Source organism: Carcharodon carcharias, chromosome 8 (assembly GCF_017639515.1).
Source record: "Carcharodon carcharias isolate sCarCar2 chromosome 8, sCarCar2.pri, whole genome shotgun sequence".
NCBI lineage: Eukaryota > Metazoa > Chordata > Chondrichthyes > Lamniformes > Lamnidae > Carcharodon > Carcharodon carcharias.
The window spans coordinates 160348931-160371266 of record NC_054474.1 but is presented as its reverse complement, the minus strand read 5'-3'; the positions used below and the strand labels follow the sequence as shown (position 1 = coordinate 160371266).

Here is a 22336-nt window from a genome sequence, read left to right as displayed (position 1 = left end):
GGGATTCAGTGATGGTAATACCATTGGACATCAAGGGGCGATGGTTGGATTCTCTCTTGTTGGAGATGGTCATTGCCTGACACTGTGTGGCATGAATGTTACTTGCCACTTGTGAACCCAAGCCATTGTCCAGTTTTGCTGCATTTGTACATGGACTGCTTCAGTATCTGAGGAGCTGCCAGTGATGCTGAACATTGCGCAATCATCAGCGAGCATCCCCTTAAGTTGGAAGGAAGATCATTGATGAAGTAGCTGAAGATGGTTGGGTTGGGCTGAGGACCCTACCCTGAGGAACTCCTGCAGTGATGTCCTGGAACTGAGATGATTGACCTCCAACAACTACAACCCTCTTCCTTCGTGCTCGGTATGACTCCAGTCAGCAGAGGGTTCCCCCCGATTCCCATTGACTCCAGTTTTGATAGGGCTCCTTGATGCCACACTCTATCAAATGCTGCCATGATGTCAAGGGCAGTCACTCTCACCTCACCTCACCTTGAGTTCAGCTCTTTTGTCCATGTTTGGACAAGGCTTCAATGAGGTCTAGCTCTAAGTGGCCCTGGCAGAACCCAAACTGAGCGCCAGTGAGCAGGTTATTGCTGAGTATGTGCCGCTTGATAGTATGACAACACCACCTGTCACACTTCTGTGTCTGAATCTGTGTCCACTTGTCCTGCTTCCTCAATTTGGTTTTAATTAATTTTCTGAACCTGTAGCCTTTACTGTAGCCTTTAGTATTTTTTATATTCCTCATTTCTCTTTTCGGTCCTTATAACTTTAAACCTCAGTGCTAGGTATCACCCTCATGGCTTTTCACTGAATTGCTTCCAGATTTTATGGGCTGGATTTTCGTGGCATTTGGAAGACCTTCAAAAATGGCAGTTGGGATCCGAATGCCCTGCCCCCATTTCTGACACATCCAAGTTTTGCTAGTAGGGAAAAGGGGCTGGGGCATGATTAATACAGGAGGGAAACCTGAAATTGGCAGGCTATTGGAACTCTGTGCTGAGTTCAAGCAGACTCAGTTTCGGCTGTTATACAGGAAGGGAATCTCAGATTGATGGAGTAGATGTAAACGTTCTTGAAGGGTGGATAAGGTTTATCTATCATGATCTGAAGTTTTATAAACCCCCTGCTCTTTATACTTTTAAAAAAAAAAACAAGCTGCAGCTTTCACTGTGGAGATAGCATCGAGCGTGTGAGGGGCCATAGGGTTGGTGGGGAGCATTGACTTGGCATGGATGGTATGAGAAGCCATGAGAGTGGGTGGGGGTGTGTGAGGGCTCAGAGCTAGCGGGCCTAACAGCTTCCAAAATAACAGTGGCAGAATCCTAGAGAACCGAGGCGGGCTTCTAACCAGCCTGCTTTGGCACTCGCCCGCCCCTATGACCACTTAAGCTCTGCTACTGGGGTTGGTTTGCCTGACTTCCCCCACCCCCCAGAGCGAAATTTATGTTTTGGGTAGTTTTTACCGGTGATTCTCGTGAGTTGGGAAATTTCCCAACTTGAGCCTCTTGCCTCGGTAGCAAAACTATGGTCCTGTGTCTCTTTCGAGTCTTGGTGACCGGTATACAAGATGTGGTCTGACATCAACTTGTTCTAGATGCAAAAGTAAAAGCATTGCTTACAAGCATATGTTCTGATCTAATTTTACTTAACCTCATGCTTAACCTCAATAAATTTATCATCTTGCCTTAGATATTCTCTGTGGCACAGTGGTGCTAGTCACTTCTGTAAATGGTATGAGTGGTGTCACATTTAGGGGTCTGCCTGTATTGCCAGTATCTAACTAGGCAAGAGTGTAACCCAGGGATGCAACAGCATGGGTGTGAAGTGTTGAGCAATTTATTAGCCTCTATTGGCAATTGTTTATTATTTACTGTCTATGGGGCAACGACATCAAATGTTAGCCATTAGCATTTTAACCATCTGTTGTCTCGGTGCCTTCTCTTAATTTACATGCATTCACTTTACTGTAAAACACAAGCAATTTTTAAGTAGCTTTCTTTCCCTTGGGGTGGTGGTGGGGGGGTGGGAACGGTTAAGAAAAATCCCAAAATCTTTAACAGTTGCCTTCAGAAATGTTGGACCTAGATTCCAAAGAATCCAAGAATAGTGTAATTAAATTTTTCTCAATTATGTGGCCATCTGTTGGAGAATTAAAAATAAAAATGAAATAGAATAATTTAAAATCTATGCTTAACAGTAGAAACTGACAGATACTGTAGTAAGATTCACAAATGGGATTTATAACTCTTCCCTGGAATATTTCTCCAATTTCGTAGCCTGAACTGGCTTGTTGATGAGCTTTGCAGCATTACTTCACAGGGCTGGTTGTAGACTAATTGATTGCTATGCTTAGGTGATGATTTATTTATTATTATATTATTATGCGACTACCAGAATGGTAGCAGGCAAACTAGATGGGCTTATTTCCGTCAAGCAATTCCTATGTTGTTATGAATATGCCACGATATAGCCAAAGCAGTAAAATACGCCAGAAGAAGTTATGCTTAAAACTGTATAATGCATAACTACATCTAGAATTCAATGGCCAGTCTGGTCACCAAGACACGAGGGAGATAAAAGCAAAATAAGTAGGAGACCCGAGGGAGACACTGAAACCCTAGGGGCAGGGAAGAAATGCCCAACCGATGCTTAACAACAAAGACTGAATTGTGAGAAGCGATTAGAAACTTGGGATTTTCAGCCTCATAAAGGTATAAAACATAGATTAATCTGAATCCTTAGAATTTTCTTTCACTTTGACATAGAGAAAAGGGGGCACAGTTTAATTGAATAAGAAGCCAGGGTGTTTTTCGCTCGAGAGCATAATCAACCATATGATGGTGCGTTCCTCTGAAATCATAAGTGCATCTTTTTCTGGATGGGTTGGACCAAATAACCTTTTTCATTTATACCTTTCACATGCAATCTCCTAGAATGATCACTTAATAGAGATCAGGAGCAAGTATCCTGGCTGCTTTTTCTCTCCCTGGTTATAGCATCTTGTGTGATGTTTATCTCAGGTTGAAACAGCTGTGTTTATTCATCAGTTTGTCCCATGTGCACTTCAGCTATACAGAATATAATATAAGAAACTTATTAACGCATGCTCCACTTACCTTCCACTTCCAGTTCTTCTGAAATTGTCCATATATTAACTCATACTCAAGCATTTTGAGACAACCTGACGATGTGACAAAGTTCAGGGAACTTTCTTCTGTCTTTAAGTGTATTTAAGCAAAACCGAAATTGGGTTTAAATGAAGTCAAAGCACCAACTGCAAAAAATTCAGTGTGTGCAGCTCCAGAAAATACCAACTTGACTTTCTTCTTGTCGTCGCCAGATCCAAGGCTTGCTAAGGATTGACTGTAATGCATTACAAAACAATACTAGAATTTTGTAAATAATTTTAAATTCAAAAGAATTTTAAAAAGAAAATTGATTTAACAGATTTTTGCTCTTATTAATGTAGCCTTATTATGCAGGCCATTGCCTACAGCTGGCAAGTTGCAGTCCTGAACTGCACTTGCTTAAGTGATGGGGAACTGTATTGCTAATCTAAATGGGAAGTATAGATTCTGTAATGATGGTAAAACCAGTTCATAATCCAGAATCCATGTTTTCAAAGATTGAAGTATAGAAATCTGTCCCACATACGATATATTGAATCAAAAATTCTGATGCAGTGAGATGACTAGATATTTTGACTTGGGATTCATTCAATGTGAGACAACTGTTTTGCTCTGAGAGATGATCAACTTGGATCACCACAAAGTGGCATAAGAGAGCCCAGGCTGTTCTGTTATACTTTGCATTTAGTATGTTGTTAAACCAGTAAAGTTTAAAAATGCACTAGTATACCCTTCTCACAAATTGAAATCTTCTGATGGAGTTGGAATTGATTGGATCAGTTATGTATTCGACTGTGAGCAGCATCAGCTGGGTTAGTGATGAGGCAATTGGATTATTTTGGTTCATTACAATTTTTAATTATGTGCATCACCAAAGCAGAAACATTAACCTGCCAATCTGCAGCAACTGACTAAAACTTTTTTGCACAGAAATCTGTTTCTACATCTGAGCAGCCTATTTAAAAATCATTGTAGCACAATTGAGCTTGGGCAGAATCATAGTGCAGAAATCCTGGATATTTGATGTATGAATATGGAAAGGTATAAATCAAGATAGATTACCTGATCTCAGTGGGTGTTGTATGACATCTTCATTCTCCTACAGAACATTGGCTCATCTTCTGATACGTTTAAGATTTTTCCTTGCTTTTTTCATTTGTTCATTGACTTTTTTTTGCAGCTTTCTGATTGACAGCCACTGCTTAAAAATATTGCATATTCAGAAGAAATTTGTAAGCCGAAGTAATATTCAAGTAGATCTCAATTAATGTTGTCCTGCTCAGTTTATGTGGTTTGAGCCAATAGCGAAAACAGTCCACTCTGAGAAAATTATCTAATTATTGGTTACCAGTTTTCTTTTTAGTGGGAAAGAGGTCGAGAGAGAAAATGGTGGGTTTCATGAAAAATTGAACACTCAGAATCAGTGAGAGGAGATTCAGGGTGAGGTTGTGAGGCAACTGACTTGTTAGAGAGAGGAAAGCATAAAAAGCAGTGTAATGGTAATGAATGAGTAATTGGTCAATCTTGATGGCAAAGAAATCACCAGAGTAGTTACAGTATATATTTTTGAGAAATCTTTCTCAAGGATATTTCAGTTTTGTTCATAATTGTAATCTACCTTTGTCAATTTTCACGAATTTTCTCTACGTCTTTAGATTGACATGAATTGGGTTAAGCCGATATTTTGCATATAACTTTGAGGACTGACTTTAAGAGAATGAGGAAAGGCCTTAACTAAGATTAACTGCAGAATAGAATTCAAGAAAACCTATTGAGGATAAATTAAGAACCTTTAAAGACATAATACTGAATATGTAAGATAAATATGTACCAAGGTCAAGGAAGCCTAGATGAAGCAAATATAACTGTAAGTGAATTAACCAAACAAAATGAGGTAAAACAAAGAAGGGAGGTAAAAACTCAGCAGGGAGAAACACAATAGAAGCCACTGCAAAGATGACAGTGACCTGCAACACAAAAAGCAGCCTGGAAATTCTATATATACAATGGAAGAATCTCTTCCAGTATGAAGGAAGAATGAAATCCCTTAAGGATGCAAATGCATTTGTACTGTGGATGAATAACCATATGAAGTAGTTATTTTCTGTAATTAAGCAATATCCATGTCACTGGAATGCACAAAGTACCTCAAAAGATAACCCCTGGGATATGTGGTATTTATCTGAGACTAGAAATGGAATCTGAAAAATACTGATGGGGAAAAAATTCATATGAGGAAGTTGATGAAAAAAGGAGACTTGGAACCTTCTTTAAAAGTTAGCAAGAAATCCAGGTGAATGCCTTGCATAAATAACTGGCAAAATAATGGAATTGAACAGTAGTAACAAACCAAGTGTATGAAAAATGACAGTGAACTTGGACTTGGAAGGGCAAGAAGGACTTCCACATGTTTACCCTTGGCTTGTGTGATATAAGTTTGCAGAGACCTTCTCGCACAGTTCTCAATTTCGGCTGTGTTGCTGTTGAAAAGTAGTCAGCAAAGGCCATACACTTCACCACAGTTTGTGAAGGTTGTTGGGAGAGTGATCCTTTGACTGCTTTCATATATTTACTAAAGGCGTTGAGAGCAGGCCAGCTGCAGACCATGAATTGTATGGGGTCCTCAGAAGAAAATATGGCAGAATCCTTTGTGCTTTTGTTTAAAAAAAATAGCTGTGATTCTCCATTTTTCTCAACATCAAAAATCTTTCTTTAAGATGTTACTGTTGTTGCATATTTCATCACAGGAGATGCCTGCTATAGGAGGATCTAGCAGGATTGCCTGGATTTTATTGTTTATTGGTCCTAAACTGACTTTATATCTTTTTTCTTCCCTCCTTTCCTCAGCTCCAGTATCATGCCGGTCTGGCTTCCAGTCTGTTAAACCAGCAGTCTCTGAAACGTTCAGCTATGCAAATGGGCGTATCCGCAAAACGCCGGCCTAAGGTTCAGCCTACAACACTTGCTCTGCCTCCTCAGTAAGTTTTCATCGCAAACCATTCACTGCAGACAGTTCTATGATTCCACGTATTGTTTGGAATTCGGCTACTTTTCTAGCTAGCTAGCCATATCATTCAGATGGTGTGACCTAGCACACTGACTTGCTCTCAGGTTCTGGGCTTCTCTGGAGTGACAGCCTTGTTGTAAAATGAGAAGAAAACTTTATGGGAATTGATGAGCTATTTGGTAGGTTTCTAAGAACGTTTCCATTTTTCATTTCATCCTGGCAACCTGCTGTGCACTGTAATATAGGAAAAGAAAAGCTTGCAAAGATGTTTTAACACATTGCTCTTTGCCTTGACATGCTTCAGTGAGCAACAAAGCTTCAAATATACAATTTATCATAAATCCTGGAGTGATATTAATTTACGTTTTGTTTTAAAGAAGGACACATTTAATTATCACTTTCTGGAAAGTCTTGCCTTAAAACTACATGTGAGGATACTTGGGACAGGAGATGGCGCATTGAAGTATTAGCTCCCAAGGCTCAAATATTAAAGCAGTCACCCTTGACAAAACTTCATTCATTTAAAAGCGCTAATATGGTTTTCTCTGGATCCCAGAGGCGCAAACTGTTCGAATTGTTTCTAATTAGTGAACAGCATAAACTAGTAATGCTGATATGAAATTGTTTCTGTGAGATATTCTGAAGCCATGGGGTTACAGTAAAAATATTTCTAATGTAACTCTAAATGCTCATTGTAGCTCCTGAAATGTGTTTTTCTTATTATCTGCAAATACTTTTGCAAGTCCTCTTTCATGATTATGATGGTATAGAAAGGGGTAGGGCAGCCATGATCAGTACATGTAATAATGTGATATCCTTCTGCACTATTTTTAATCCTCAGCAAATTTGGTCTTTTTTTCCATATCAGATACAGTCAATTTTGAAAACAGGGTGTGCCTGTTTAGTAGTAATGTTTAGAAATTTCCTTTGCCATTTATATTATCTCCTTTACATCCTGCTTTCAAATAGTCAGACTAGGACTGTTGCGTTACAAAATTCTTTTAACCATTCTGACAAGGAAACATGGCGTAACATACACTTTCATGTATCCAGCCTGAGAACAAGTAATTGTCAAATGAATTTCTAGATGTGCCCAAGATACCCTCATATACTGTAAGGTGAGCTGTTCAAGTGGAAGTAGGATTCTGAGATGACAGAATATCGATTAATTTTAGTTCATGAATGCTTTGTTCCACTGAGAGAAAGAAGGAGGGAAAGAAATCTGTCAGTCTTACCTATATGTGACTCCAGACCCTCGGCAGCCTTAACTGCCTTCCAAAATGACCTAGCAAGCCTAATCAATTGTATTCTTAAAGGCAGCTTCTCTAGGGCAATTAAGGATGGGCAATAAATGCTGACCTTGCCAGCAATGCCTACACCATGTGATTGAATAAATTAGTTTCCAGCATAATTAAAGTTTTTTAATATAGTCCCACTAATGCTACACCTCTCTTAAGATGAAGGTTAAGTATATTGCTTGTGGAGCCTAACTTACTATTTTGATAATGTCCAGCCAGGTTACATAATTATACAATCCAAAATGGTTAAGCTATCTTCTGACGGGTGCCACCTATTTGTGCCCTAAAGTGACTAGAAATAGGACCCTATATATTTTTTTTGTTGGTTTGAATGTTACAAAATTATTTTTCCAGTGGTGACTTGCATGTGCTGAAACATAAATAAGTTTTTCAACACTTGAAGGTTAAGGCTTAATCCTTGCGCCTGGCAGATTTTCCATACACTACAACTGTTTTGAAAACATATAACCACTTTGTTTTGGCAGAGTGTGTGCATAGTTCCTGCTCTGAAATGCCACCAACAGTACGTCCATGGCTGCCTTCATCGTGCACACAGTGGGTTAGACCAGGCTTGTCTAATCCGCAGTCTGTGGACTGCATTGTGGCCCACGAAGCCCCTCCATGTGGCTCCCCGGAACGATTGTTGAAAAACGTCATGTCGGCTCAGTGCATTTGAGGATTTCTTCAGGGCCTTGCTCCTCCTGCCACAGTTTGTTCTTCTCCCATGTTTGCTGCTAATAAGCTCACTATTGAGCTTATCAGCATCAACATGGGAGAAAAGCAGGCTGTGGTAGGAGGAGCAACATACACTGGCAACTGTGAGTATTTGAAAAGAGAGAGACACTTTGGAGCACATCTTCACCATGCTTTCCCATGGCCCCCACACACCAGTACAGGCACTTTCACAGTGGGTGAGGGTGAGTGAGCATCCTAAGACTCTACATTAGCTGGACCACACAGCCTTTCACACTCGAATGGTCATTTTTATTTGGCTTTTTTTTAAATGATCAATTTATTGTTTTTTTTGCTCAGCAAATTGTTTCTAATCATACGTCAGCATTTTTTTTTTGAAATTCATGTTTAATATTGCACCAAACCTCATCTTTCTGGAATTTGCTGATCGACCCCCTCCCAAGTGTAAGGAAAAATTGAAATCTGGCCCCTGGCGAGAAAAGGTTGGATGAGCCTGTGTTAGACCTACATTCAAGTGGACATGCATTTAATTAGCTTAACTGAAAATGTCAGTACTATACAGGTATTTCGATGCTAATCAATCCACATTGTAGTTCAATGCCATGCCCATTGTTTGGTGGGGGGTGGGGTGTACGTCATTAGGGTATGTAGAAATAATTTTCCGTTTGAGACTGTGCCACAAGCACAGAAGGAGGTATTTCCTCATCAAATTGATTCAGTATGTGAATTTCTTTTAATGGGATGTGGTTCATGAAATTACTGTTCTCAGCTGTACTGCTGTGCATAAATGCTGATTAAATGGGAATTTAAGTGAAGAGTTTTCCTAGATAGCTATTACATTTGCCTTTTCATAGCTAGTTTAGAGTTGCATAGGTAGACATCTAGGAGCAGGTTGGTTATAGGATGCATGTAGCTTAAGGCAGACAGGGAACTTGAGGTTAAGCATAGTAAGGAAGCATTGAGAAATCAAGAAGACACCATTTTTCTTAAAGGTATGGTTCATCAATATATTGCATCTACAGAATTCCAATTCCATGTCTTAGTTATATTTCCAGGCATTTCGGTATAACGTAAGGAGCAGCTTACACACCAACTGTCCCACTGGTAAACAACTAAACAAATATTTGGTAAGGTTCATTTAGCCATTGGAAATCATGTGCAAGGTATCTATCACTAGGTTGGTCAAAGTTAAGTTGAATGTATTTTTTTAAACTTTGTTCTTATAATGCATATTACAATTTATAATTTTGAAGTTTTTACATTTGGAATTCTGAAGTTTTCCTGGATTCTGTAGGAAATCTATAATTATACCACTTTAATATGCCCCAAAAGCTTTTTTCAAAGCCTAGTAATAAAGCCTATTTTCAAGAAGTATTACAATCTCTGTAGAGACTATTAGCATTTAAAGAGAAAGTCAAACACCCAGTAATTAACTGAAAGAATTACACCACAAGATTTCACCTTTTTAAGCAAAAACAAACTTTACTGTGTATATGAAAAAAAATCATTGCAAGCACTAATAAATAAAGTGTCTTAGGTAGTACACTTAATATGGAAAAGCACAATAAAGCACAACTGTTAATGGTTGGTTGATTATGTTATTAAAGATATACAGGTGATGTGCATTGTTTGTTTGAGGACTGAGAGCACATGTAACAAGAGTCTTATTAACTGAATGTAGTATTTAGGCACCTCCTGGCTACCAGTGGTTAGTGTTGTTGCCCATTATGTGAGAGACTGGGGGTCCAGCTCCTCAACTGGGAGAAGCTGTTGTCTAAAGCTGAAGAAGGCGATGTATTTTGTTTAAGAAATGCCTCTCTAATTTAATTTGTTAATTTGCTCATTTGCTATTGTTGTACCAAAAGAGCATAAAAAAGTCAGTTGGGACACTCGGTTGGTAGTTTGGAGGCAGGGATCTGTAATGTTGCATCCTGTGAATAAACCTACCAACAAGGAAAAGATCTTTGTCTTGTTTTGTATTTCACCATTGGGCTTGGATCCATTTGACATGGTAGCCGCGAATGATTGCCTAAAGGTGAAGATTGGAAAAGTGAAGATTGGAAACGAAGGAAAAGATTTTTCAGACCGAATATTGCAATCTGCGTTACTTTTGAGAAGAATGGTTGAAACCAAGTGTAAATTGCCAGGGTCTGATTTCCCACAGATGTTCTCTGAATCTGAACCTTATGACTAATGGAAAAATGAAGTAGCTGTATGGACACGGGTTACATCCTTAACTGAAGAGAAAACAAAACATGACCTTGACACCATCATTTCCTAACAAAAGCAGGATCAGTTGCAAAGTATTTTCAGAGCTAGACACTGAGGAAGGTTTGGAAAGTCTATTAAAATTTATGGATAAAATTTATAAGAAAGATGACCTATTAAGTGCATACAACAGATACTCAGAATTTGAATTTTGAAAGACAGAGGTCATTCAATGGAGGAATATATCATGAAATTTAACAGACTAGATACAAAATTGCAGAAATTCTATTTGGAAATTCCTGGTTCAGTACTTGCTTTCAAATTGTTGGACTATGCTAAAATGCCACATGTGGATAGGAGCCTTGTCTTAACTGGAGTTAAATTCTCAGAGAGACTCTTTTTTTTGGATCAAATGTCTTGAAGCTTTAAAAAAAACAGTTCCTGGGAAAGCAGTCATTTCTAGCAGCCTTCATGGCATAAATGGAACATTCGACAGTGTCACAAAAAAATGGAAGATTCAATGCTTGCAAGATCATTGAGATATGGGGCACAGGTGTGAATACAACAGAAAAATCATGCACAAAAGAAATGAGAAAAGACCTTTTTGGCAGATCTGGCAGGTGACAGTAATGGAGTAATAATAATAGAAGAATGAACCCCGGGGAATTATTAACAGGTGTTTCAGATGTGAATCAAAATATTATTATGCGGCATATTGTCCAAAATGGAGCAATCGGTTTTTCGAGATGACTACTGATACGGATTTTCAGAAGGGAAAGTTGATGACACCAGCCTGAGGGAATTTTACTAGTCACAAGAATCTTCAATCTGGTAATGAGGCATCAGTCACAGATTCATTTAATTGCACTATGTTGGACAATGGTTGCACATCTACAGCATGTGGAACAGATTGGTTGAAATGTTATTTGGATTCACTCAGTAGTAAGGATAGAAATAAGATCAAGGCATATGAAAGCTCTACTTCAGATTCAGGGATGACAACATGTTAAAAGTCACTGAAAAGAGTGGTAATTCTAGGTAGAATAGCTGGGGTAAGCCACTTTATTAGCATAGATGGTAGTATCTAGTGAGACCCTTGCTGTTGACCAAGCCATCCATGAAAAATGCACAAATGAAATTTGAGATGGAACATGATAAATCAATTGTCTTTGGGTGAATGGCAAACCTACTGACTTTTCCCAATCAAAACATTATTGCAGCCCTTTAAACTTGGTATCTCTAATCAGAGTGTTAAAGAAGTGTTAATGGCATCAGGTGATAGGAATTTGTGTGAAAAAAAGCAAATTGCCTTAAAGTTACATCGACAATTTGGTCATCTCCCTTGTCACAGATTAAACAAAGCACACAAAGCTTATTGAAGAGATTATGAAAAATGTGATATAGGCAATAAGTATTGGAGACACCATCAGAACCTATTGTAAGTCTCTCATTAGCACGAGACTTTAATGAAATAGTAGCTATGGATTTAAAGGCGTGGGACAAGGATAGAAATATTTTCATTTTACACTTCATAGACATGGCAACAAGATTCACCTGTTTACAACAATGTAAGGTAGGGGTGGGGAGTGGAATTTGCCAATGACAAACTCCGAGATGTACAAAAATGATAACATTGTAGTAATGTGAACACTGCCGCTGTAAGTTCCTTCAGTAATTGCCTTTGTGAAAGAAATCATTTGGCTATTGATGAGATGCTCCTTAAGATCTTACCTGAGCAACCAAATTGTAGACTGTATGCCCTGGTGTGGGCAGTCCATGTGAAGAATTTGCTTCAAATGTTTGGGACTATAGTCTGTATCAGTTGGTCTATGGGAGAAATCCAAAAATGCCTTCTGTGATGAGTGGTCATCCCAAGAGGGCAAGCAGAGTTCATAGTTTGACTAAAACTAGGACTATAGAACAATCGAGGAATGCCATGAGAAGTAGAAGTCCTTATGATCAGAAGTTTATGTGGCCACACAAATTAGAAGAACAATCAATAAGAGAGGCACAAGAAGAGTTGGATAGCGGGAAAGAATTTGGTGTAGACTCTGAAGTGCCAGATAGGTGACAGCCAGCCTTATCACACAGGTGGATATGAACAGAGAAAGTACTTCTTGATGGGACATAAAGGCTAAAGTGAGACTAGTGGCTTGGGGGTTTCAAAGAGAGACTTGATGATCAAAATATTGGAGTGGACTCCCCATGGCAGGAAAAGTGATCTTGAAAGATTTTTCTTAGCTCTTTTAGCCACATATTCATGGGAATGTGGGTCTATCGATATAAAAGTCTCATTTTTGCCAGGTGAAAAAATTCAGTGTTTTTGAAACCACTTCAAGAAGTGAGTGATGTAGAAGGGAAGCTGAAAGCAGACCAAGCAATGTTCTGCTGGTATCACAAAGAGAGACTCGCAGACATCTTTATGATGCACATCGATAATTTTCTATGGGGAGGTACTATGGATTTTGAGCAATTTGTGATAGGCAAGATAAAAGGGGAATTTAAGGTTGGATGTCAAGCTTCAGGGACCTTTAAGCAGTACAGAGTAGGAGTAACATTGAATCAACAATCATATCTAGAATGTGTTGATTGTATCTCGATAAATCGGCCCAGGACCTCATAGAAAGATGATCTTGCATCTAGAGAAGAAACAAAGCAGTTAAGAAGCTGGATCAGACAGTTAAACTGCCTACAACAAAAACAAAAAATGCTGGAAAAACTCAACAAGTCTAATAGCATCTGTGGAGAGAAAGACAGAGTTAACGTTTCAAGTCGTATGACTCTTCTTCACAGTTAAAGAGAAGTAGTAATGTGGTGAAATATATACTGATTAAGGGGGGAGGAACAGGTGAAGCTGGATAGAAGGCCAGCGATAGGTGGAGGCAAAGGAGAGATTGCAAAAGATGTCACAAACAAAAGGTCAAAGGGGTGTTAATGGTAGTGGTACTGGCTAAAAGAGGTGCTAATGGTGACATTGAGTGGAAAGCAGAATGTGATAATGGCAGGACCAAGATAAGCACCCTGGAGAGTGACAGGTGGCCCTAGTTGGGGTGGGGTGGGAGAGGGGACAGTGGTAGGGAAAAAAGATTGAAAAGGCTAAAAGCAGGGGATAAAGCAATGAATAAAAATGGAAATAATTTTTTTAAAAATAATGAAAATAAGTGGGAAAAGTAAATAAAAATAAAAATGAATATAGAAAAAAAAGGGATCAAAAAGGGGTGAGGATAGAGGAGAGAATTCATGGTCTGAAATTGTTGAACTCAATATTAAGTCTGGAAGGCTGTAAAGTGCCTAATCAAAAGATTAATCAGAAGACTTGTGCTCCAGAGCTAGCCGCGCCCCTAGCCAAATTGTTACAGTACAGCTACGATACTGGCATCTACTTGGTAATTTGGAAAATTGTCCAGGTATGTCCTGTACACACAAAGCAGGACGAATCCAACCTGTCCAATTACCGCCCCCTCAGTCTAATCTTGATAATTAGTGAAGTGATGGAGGATGTCGTTGACGGTGCTATCAAGTGGCACTTGCACAGCAACAACCTGCTCACTGACACTCAGTTTGGGTTCTGCAAGGGCCACTCAACTCCACACCTCATTTGAGCCATGGTCCAAGAATGAACAAAAGACCTGAACTCAAGAAGTGAGATGAGAGCAACTGCCTTTAACATCAAGGTTGCATTTGACCGAATGTGGCATCAAGGAGCCCTAGAAAAAACTGAAGTCAACGGGAATCAGGGGTGAGTGAAACCTCTCCGCAGTTTGGAGTTATACCTAGCACAAAGGAAGATGGTTGTAGTTGCTGAAGGTCAATCATCTCAGATCCAGGAATCACGGCAGGAGTTCCTCAGGGTAGTGACCTCAGCCGAACCATCTTCAGCTGCTTCATCAGTGACCTTCCTTCCATCATAAGTTCAGAAGTGGGGATGTTTTCTGATTGCGCAATGTTCACCACCATTCGTGACTCCTCAAATACTGAACCAGTCCATGTCCAAATGCAGCAAGTCCTGGACAATATCCAGGCTTGGGCTGACAAGTGGCAAGTAACATTCACAACACACAAGTGCCAGGCTATGACCATCTCCAGCAAGAGAGAATCTAACCATCACTCCTTGACATTTAGCAGCATTACCATCGCTGAATCCCCCACTATCAACAGCCTGGGAGTTACGATTGACCAGAAACTGAACTGGACTAGTCATATACATACTGTGGTTACAAGAGTAGGTCAGCAGTTAGGAAGCCTGCAGTGAGTAACTCTACCTCCTGACTCCCCAAAGTCTGTCCGCCATCTTCAAGGCACAAGCCAGGAGTGTAATGGAATACTCTCCGTTTTCCTGGATGAGTGCGGCTCTAACAACACTGAAGAAGCTTGACACAATCCAGGACAAAGTTGATTGGCACCCAACCCATAAACATTCACTCCTTCCACCACCAGAGCAAAGTGGCAGCAGTGTGTACCATCTACAAGATGCACTGCAGGAAATCATCAAGTCTCCTTACAAACCAACCTTCCAAACTCACGACTGCTGCCATCTAGAAGAACAAGGGCAGCAGGTGCATGGGAACACCTGGAAGTTCCCCTCCAAGCCACTCGCCATGCTGACTTGGAGCTATATTGCCATTCCTTCACTATTGCTGGGTCAAAATCCTAGAACTTCCTCTCTGACAGCACTGTGGGTGTACCTACACCACATGGACTACAGTGGTTCAAGAACGCAGCTCACCATCACCTTCTCAAGGGCAGTAAATGCTGGCCTAGCCAGTGATGCCCACGTCCCATGAATGAATTTTTAAAAATTGTGCTCGGCAAATGTCTTAAGATGTGCCCAGTCTGCCTGTTGATTTAAGGTGCATTTACATTGCAGAATGGCATTGATCAAAAGTGGCCACTGGTGCTGTACTTGTTCCAATGGGAAGCAGGTTCGGAATACTGGTTGTAATGATAGAAAAATTGTGCACAATACAAAGTAGAGTTGGATCTTAGATGAATTGTTTTAAAGCATATGAAGAGAAAATAGGTGGACTGACAGCAGCAAATATGATTTTTCACTGTAACCCTTTCCCCCAGTCAGCAGGAGCTGATGTACCTGCATTCTCTGAACTGTGGTAAATGTAAATGACGTGCTAAATGTAATCCTGAAACCACTGAATTTCAAGGTAGTAACCAATTTGACCGACAGCCATTTCTATCGTGTAACAAATTCCTGTGGTCACCGGTGTCAGCACCAGTCTTCATACTGTACAAATGCATCCTGATTTGGCCACATGGAGATTGGTGCAAATTGACACTATCATTTATTTCTAATGTATTAGTTTTGTCCACCCAGTGGGAATTGAGACAGGCGTTTCAGTGCAGCTAAACCACAACTTTTCGACCGTTATTTTGTTTGGGCTGCACGGAATTTTAAACAGGTTCCTGAATTTGCTGAGTCAGTAACTTGATTAGCTATCATTTAAAACCCTTTCACCAAAAAGATTCTCTTTACTTGCTGCTTGTATTTTAAAAAATTTTATAACTGTGGTCAGATGTACCATTTTTACATCAGAATTTAGAAGTTAAACTCTTAGATTCCATGAATACAAATCTATATATTTTTTTTTTAAGTACCTGGAATTGTTTGACATTTCCATTAGTAATGGAATAATCTCTACAGATGGTGTTATATTCAGAATAAATATGTTTTTTTAAGAAAATGGCTAAATTGGGGAACCGCATTTGATAATGCAAGATAAAATCAATAATTATACAATAGCTACTTTTTTGGCAATGTGTCTCTTTTCAGCAATGTTACAATATACAAATATTTTAATTTATAAACTCCATCAAAATCATATCATTTAATTTCATTGTGAGCACAATCTGTAATATTTCCTCTTAACAGATGAAGGACGAAGTAAATCTGTCATAATTATTTAATCAAGATATCGAATCTCTGGCAGTCAGATGAAAAGCTGAATCTTAGCTGCTGACATTTGTATTACAGTTTGCAGATTAACCATGCAGACAGGATCGTTCAGTATTTAATGTATTATACCATGCGGCCCAAGCTTTAACAGGGCCAACCTGAACACTGTTTAGTTCAGTTCCTTTGTCATCTTGAATAAATCACTGTCCCACTAATTGCAGTTGGCCAATAAAGGAACATGCTGCATGTATCACACTGTTACTACAGCTTTTTGCATGCTCTATAAGAATGACAAGAACATAATGCTTAGGGCAACACTGCGAGAAGTATGAATGGGACGGTATTGCCAGTTGGAAAGCAATTCCTTGGGACACGTTGATTCTGGTTACGGGCAGGAATTGTAAATGAGAGAATGCAATTTATGTCATCCAAGTTCCAATCTAACGAGGTGAATTAGTGCCTGATCAGCCTCCATTCAGTGATTGGTAAAGTGATGAATGAAAATATTTAGAATATTCTAAACAGCATTGAGAAATAACAACTGCAATCAATTTTTAAAAAGTTCTCACAGCAAACAAAATATTCATTTAGGCCTTGCCCTTCCCCTAACTATACAATACTAAACGTTTGCACGACTTGCAGTTAACTGTAAAATCATCTATAAGCACTGAAATCCTTGCTCCATTTATAACGACAAATTTTTATTAGCTGATAGCATTATGGAGGAAGTTTGACATTCTATCTCTTTCAGGACAGCAATTATACATGATCTACTTAGGAGATGATCCACTGTAACAGTGCCCTCATTTGTCATATGTCAGAATTGGGATATTTGGTCCACTGAATTAAATCAATCATAAAATCAACAATAATAAAACAGAAAATGCTGGAAAAAGTCAACAAGTCTGGCAGCATCTGTGGAGAGAGAAAAACATAGTTAATGTTACGAGTCAAAATATGACTCTTCTTCGGAACTTCTTTGAAATCAACAACTTGTATTTATATAGCAGTTTTAACACAGCAAAATGCCCCAAGTGTTTCACAGGCGTGCATTCAGACAAATTTTGATTGCAATTCAAATGAGATCTTTACGCACAAAAGTTTAATCAAAGAGGTGGACATTAAGGAGCATCTGAAAGAAGGAGGGAGGTGCAGAAAGCTTCAAGGAGGGAATTCCAAAGCTTAGGATTTAGGCAACTGAAGCCAGTCTACCAATGGTGGAGCATTAAAAATTGTAGGAAGTTACAGCATAGAAACAAGCAATTTGGCCAATCTGTGCTGATATAAATACTTTGACTGTGTTGCTTTTGCTTAAACCATTTAAATTTATTGATATGTTTCATAACACCTCAGCAATCATTTTTACATTATTAGTCTCACACTTAACTGCCCCTATAAACATTTCTCTTAACCTGTTAACTGCTAGCAAATCTAGGAAAATGTATGCCTCCCTGGACTTGTCAGTTTTGAAAGTTTTCAGCTGAATCAAACAGTAATATTTCAGAAAAATATTCAGGTGCAGCTTTATAGTAATTATCTTTTTTTTAGAAGTACGCGTTTCATTTCTTACCCTATTCAGATTTTTTGAACTTTTAACTTTTGCATACATCAACTGATTTAATTTAATTTCTATGTCCTGTTTATCAAAGTCCTTTGCACATAATAACTGGTTGCCAGCAAATAAGCAATTTGTCCACAGCCCACAAAGGAAGAGCAAGTTCAGATAAGCAATTTCATCTGTGATGTCATATTGGGTGAATTGTTGTAGGGAGCAAGATTTTCCAATGCAATGTTCAAAGCTTCCAGTTAAGGTCCATTAACTGTCTTGTGGTATAGTAAAAATTCATGGAACTATCAGAATACCTCACATGGAATAGTTTTTCAGGACATTTAAGAGAAGTTAACTTTTAAATCCTTTTTTTTACAGGTTTGTAGAGCTACTCGAGTCTTTGGTAATCGTATCTATTAAAAGGTGCTTTTGGTCTCTTGTGCATCATGTTTTCGAAACCCTGTTCTTAATTGTTCATATGTATATGTAAATACATCCAGTAATGGTTTACACAAAAAGGATTCCCTGATGCCATTAATCTGGAGCACATTTGCTTCTATGCAGTTTTATTTTCCCCCTTAGTGTAATGATTAAATGTCACAATTTTTGACGTAATGTGAATAAACTAGTGGAGTTCAATAAAAACGTGAACACTTTTTTCAAGTTTATCAAGGAAAGCCATTTTAAACTGAACTTGTCCTACAGAAAGTTTACCAAAGAATACAAATTAAACTAATCCAATTGAACAAATAAGTATAATAACACAATTATGTTAGATGCTACCACTTTCATTTTATCTGTAACCTTTTGCTCTCCTGTCTTTCAATCACTGTGCGATACAGCTTTCCATAGGTCACAGATTAGCAGGCAACTCGCCAACTGCCCTTTTGTTAGGCACTAGTTGATGTATGCGAAGGTTATGTGCATTTAGTTGCTAAAGTTGCCACTCTTTCCTCCAGTCGGACAAGTGAAATGAGGGTTTCCTATGGACATATCAGATTTGTAATTCTGTGCCCTGGTACAGCTGATTGGTGTACATAGTGCTTTCTCATCAGATTTTTACATATTTCTCTGAAATTTCATAAGACAAGAATTTCATCCTTGGCACATCTGCCCTTTAAATGATTCTTGCTGGTTTTCTACCAGTGTATCATTTGTTTAATTTCCTGTGCTGCTGTTATATGATTATTTTGTTTGTTTTCCTGCTTCATTGATTATGTAATTATTATCCATTACCTTATTGATTATGTAAGTTGTCTTTTAATGGAGATGTAAACTACAACATAATTTGTAGAATAAATTGAATTGATTTCTAACTTAGATACCGCTGATGTTGGAAATAGAGACCAACAATGGACTAATACAAAAGTTGTTTTCTATAGCTGCAACAACACTCTGTGCAATGCCATGACTTATAATGTCAGCTAGAAATATGTATTGCAGTAGTTTAGATCCAATGGTGCACTCACAAATGGCTTTCCTGTCTGAAGTGGAATGTGTTAGAAACTTTAAATTGTATGTCCTTAATTTTCAAACTTTATTCTATTTATTCATTCTACAAATTATGTTGTAGTTTACATCTCCATTAAAAGACAACTTACATAATCAATAAGGTAATGGATAATAATCAAGTTCAGATTATGTCGGTATCTCGAGTTTTGCTTTAGTAATTTAGTATTTCATGTGAATCCCATGGTATGTTCCTTTCTTGCTGCTTGGGTTGAAAACTGACAATTTCACTATGTCCAGTGATTTCAACAGCCCCAATATCTCACCAATTTTTATTTTCTTATGAACTTCTACTCTACTCTAGTTAATGGCTTTGAGCCATCCTGCAACATCAAAACTAACTGCTAATGCATATTTACTAAGTAGCTATGAATGACCAAAAGCCAGCATAATTTGGGTAATTTTAAACCCACAGGATGAGTGGAAAGAATTAAAAATTTTAAAATGGAAAACTCAGCACCACCCATGTATCCATTCAGGTTTTAATTGAGTTGGGATGGTGGATAGCCTGCAGGTTGAGTTTGTGTGCTTCGGAAACTTGGCAGCTGAAGGGAGGTGAAAAGGGGCGGACTGTTTAGGTAAGTGCCTTTACAACACTGCAGGAGTGCTTCCCCTTGGTTCACCCAGATTACAAGCTTCTCTCTGTGTAATTGAACACCACCCCCATACAATTTGCTCACTGCTTTTCCGTTCTCCTCCCTGACCCAGCTGTCTTCTCTGACCCTGCTCCAGCTGCCGTCTTCACCCATTCCCCTGACCCTCGCAAGCTGTGTTCCTCAAACACCCACTCCTATAGCACTCTTCTCTGACATGACCACACGCCAGCAAAAACAGCCCTCGATGATCGCTATGCCCCTCCAATTTTGCTATTTTGTTCCCTTTTCCTCATTTTTCTCTTTCTAACTTTAAGAGGGTAACTGTTCAAGATTCTCCCATTAACACCTTCTCTGGTCACATTTTTGGTTTTGTTTCTTGTCCCATTATCACCTCCCTTTGGTCTTGTACCATCAGCCCTTTGGCCATTTAATCTCTCCTGCCTGCCACCCAATTACAGATCTTTCCTTTTATATTGGTGGATAAAAGTGATATGCTGTCTAAGCTTTTCATCTTTCATGCATCATGGCAGATTGAAAGTTTACCAACAGTAAAGGAAAGAACAATTTATATTGCATGAGAAGAGAATGCTAATTGATTGGTTGGCAAGTGGACTCTGATTGATAAAGGCATTGCCATGGAGAATGCAGCAGGGAACAGTTAACTGCCAAGCTTTTGTTCAAATTCAAACCAGACAGGTCGACTCTGGTCAAGACATTGAATGAATGAACCAAGGAATTGCTATTCCCCAGACTTTTTTAGTTGAAAAAGGCATAATGTGTGGGCAAGCTCCTTCTGTCTTCAAAGGATTTTTCAATTCTTTCGTGAGATGTGGGCATCGCTAGCACAGCTAACATCGTTGCCCTACCCTAATTATCCTTGAGAAAGTGGTGGTGAGCCACCACCTTGAACTGCTGCAGTCCATCTGGTGCAGGTACATCACAGATCTGCTGGGAATATAGTTCCAGGATTTTAATCCCATGATAGTGAAGGAACAACAATATCGCTCTGAGTCAGGTTGGTGTGTAGCTTGGAAGGGAACTTGCAGGTGGTGGGGTTCCTATGTGTCAGCTGCCTTTGTCCTTCTGGGTGGTAAAGGTCATGGGTTTGGAAGGTGCAGTTTTAGGAGTCTTGGTGAGTTTCTGCAGTGCATCTTATAAATAGTACACGCTGCTATATCGGTGGTAGGCGAATTGAATGTTAAAGTTGATGGATGGGGTACCAGTCAAGTGGGCTGCTTTGTCTTGGATGATGTTGAGTTTCTTGAGACAAAAATAAAAATAGCTGGAAAAACCCAGCAGGTCTGACAGCATCTGCGGAGAGGAATACAGTTAACGTTTCGAGTCAGTTTGCCTCTATTCCTCTCCGCAGATGCTGTCAGACCTGCTGAGTTTTTCCAGCTATTTTTATTTTTGTTTCAGATTTCCAGCATCTACAGTATTTTGCTTTTATCTTGAGTTTCTTGAGTGTTGTTGGAGCTGCAGCCATCCACATGGAGAGTATTGCATCACACTCCTGACTTGTGCCTTGTAGTTGGGGGACAGGCTTTGGAGGGTCGGAAGGTGAGGTATTCTCCTTAGAATTTCCAACCTCTAACCTGCCCTTCTAGCCACTGTATTTATATGGCTGATCCAGTTCAGTTTCTGATCAATGTTGGTAATGGTAATGTCATTAGATGTCAAGGGGAGTTGGTTAGATTCTCTCTTGTTGGAGATGGTCGTTGCCTGGCACTCTTGTAGCATGAATGTTAACACTTATCAACTCATGCCTGAATGTTCAGGTTTTGTTGCAAATTGGCAGGGACTGTTTCAGTATCTGAGTCGTAAATGGTACTGAACATTGTACAATCATAAGCAAACATTCCCACATCTGATCTCATGATGGAAGGTAGGTCATTGATAAAGCAGTTGAAGATGGCTGGGCCTAGGACACTGCCCTGAGGAATTCCTCCAGTGATATCCGGGGGCTGAGATGATTAGCTGTCAATAACCACAGCCATCTTCCTTTTTGTGCTATGTATAACTCCAACCAGTAGATAGTTCCCTGCCCCCCCCTCCACCGATTCCCATTGACTTTGATTTTTACTAGGGGTCCTTGATGCTACACGGTCTGCCTTGATGTCAAGGGCAGTCACTCTCACCTCATCTCTTAAGAGTTCAGCTCTTTTGTCCATTTTTGAACCAAGGCTGTATTGAGGTCAGGAGCTGAGTGACCCTGGCGGAACGCAAACTGGACGAATGTCAGCATGTTATTTCGGAGTAGGTGATAGCACTGTCGACGACTCCTACCATCACTTTGATGATTGAGAAGAGGCTGATGGAGCATTAATTGGCTTGATTGGATTTGTCCTTTTAATGGACAGGAAATAACGGGGCAATTTTTCACATCATCAGATAGATGCCAATGTTGTAACTTTACTGGAACTGCTTGGCTAGG

General features: G+C 39.3%; 1 protein-coding gene across 1 annotated transcript in view; it reads left to right on the top strand.

Moving 5' to 3' along the window:
* med27 (mediator complex subunit 27) overlaps positions 1-22336 on the top strand; it is a 300082-nt gene that overhangs the window by 114567 nt on the left and 163179 nt on the right. The window contains exon 3 of the mRNA XM_041193685.1: positions 5982-6112. Coding sequence (XP_041049619.1) covers positions 5982-6112 — 131 coding nt within the window. The remainder of the gene's footprint in view (positions 1-5981; positions 6113-22336) is intronic.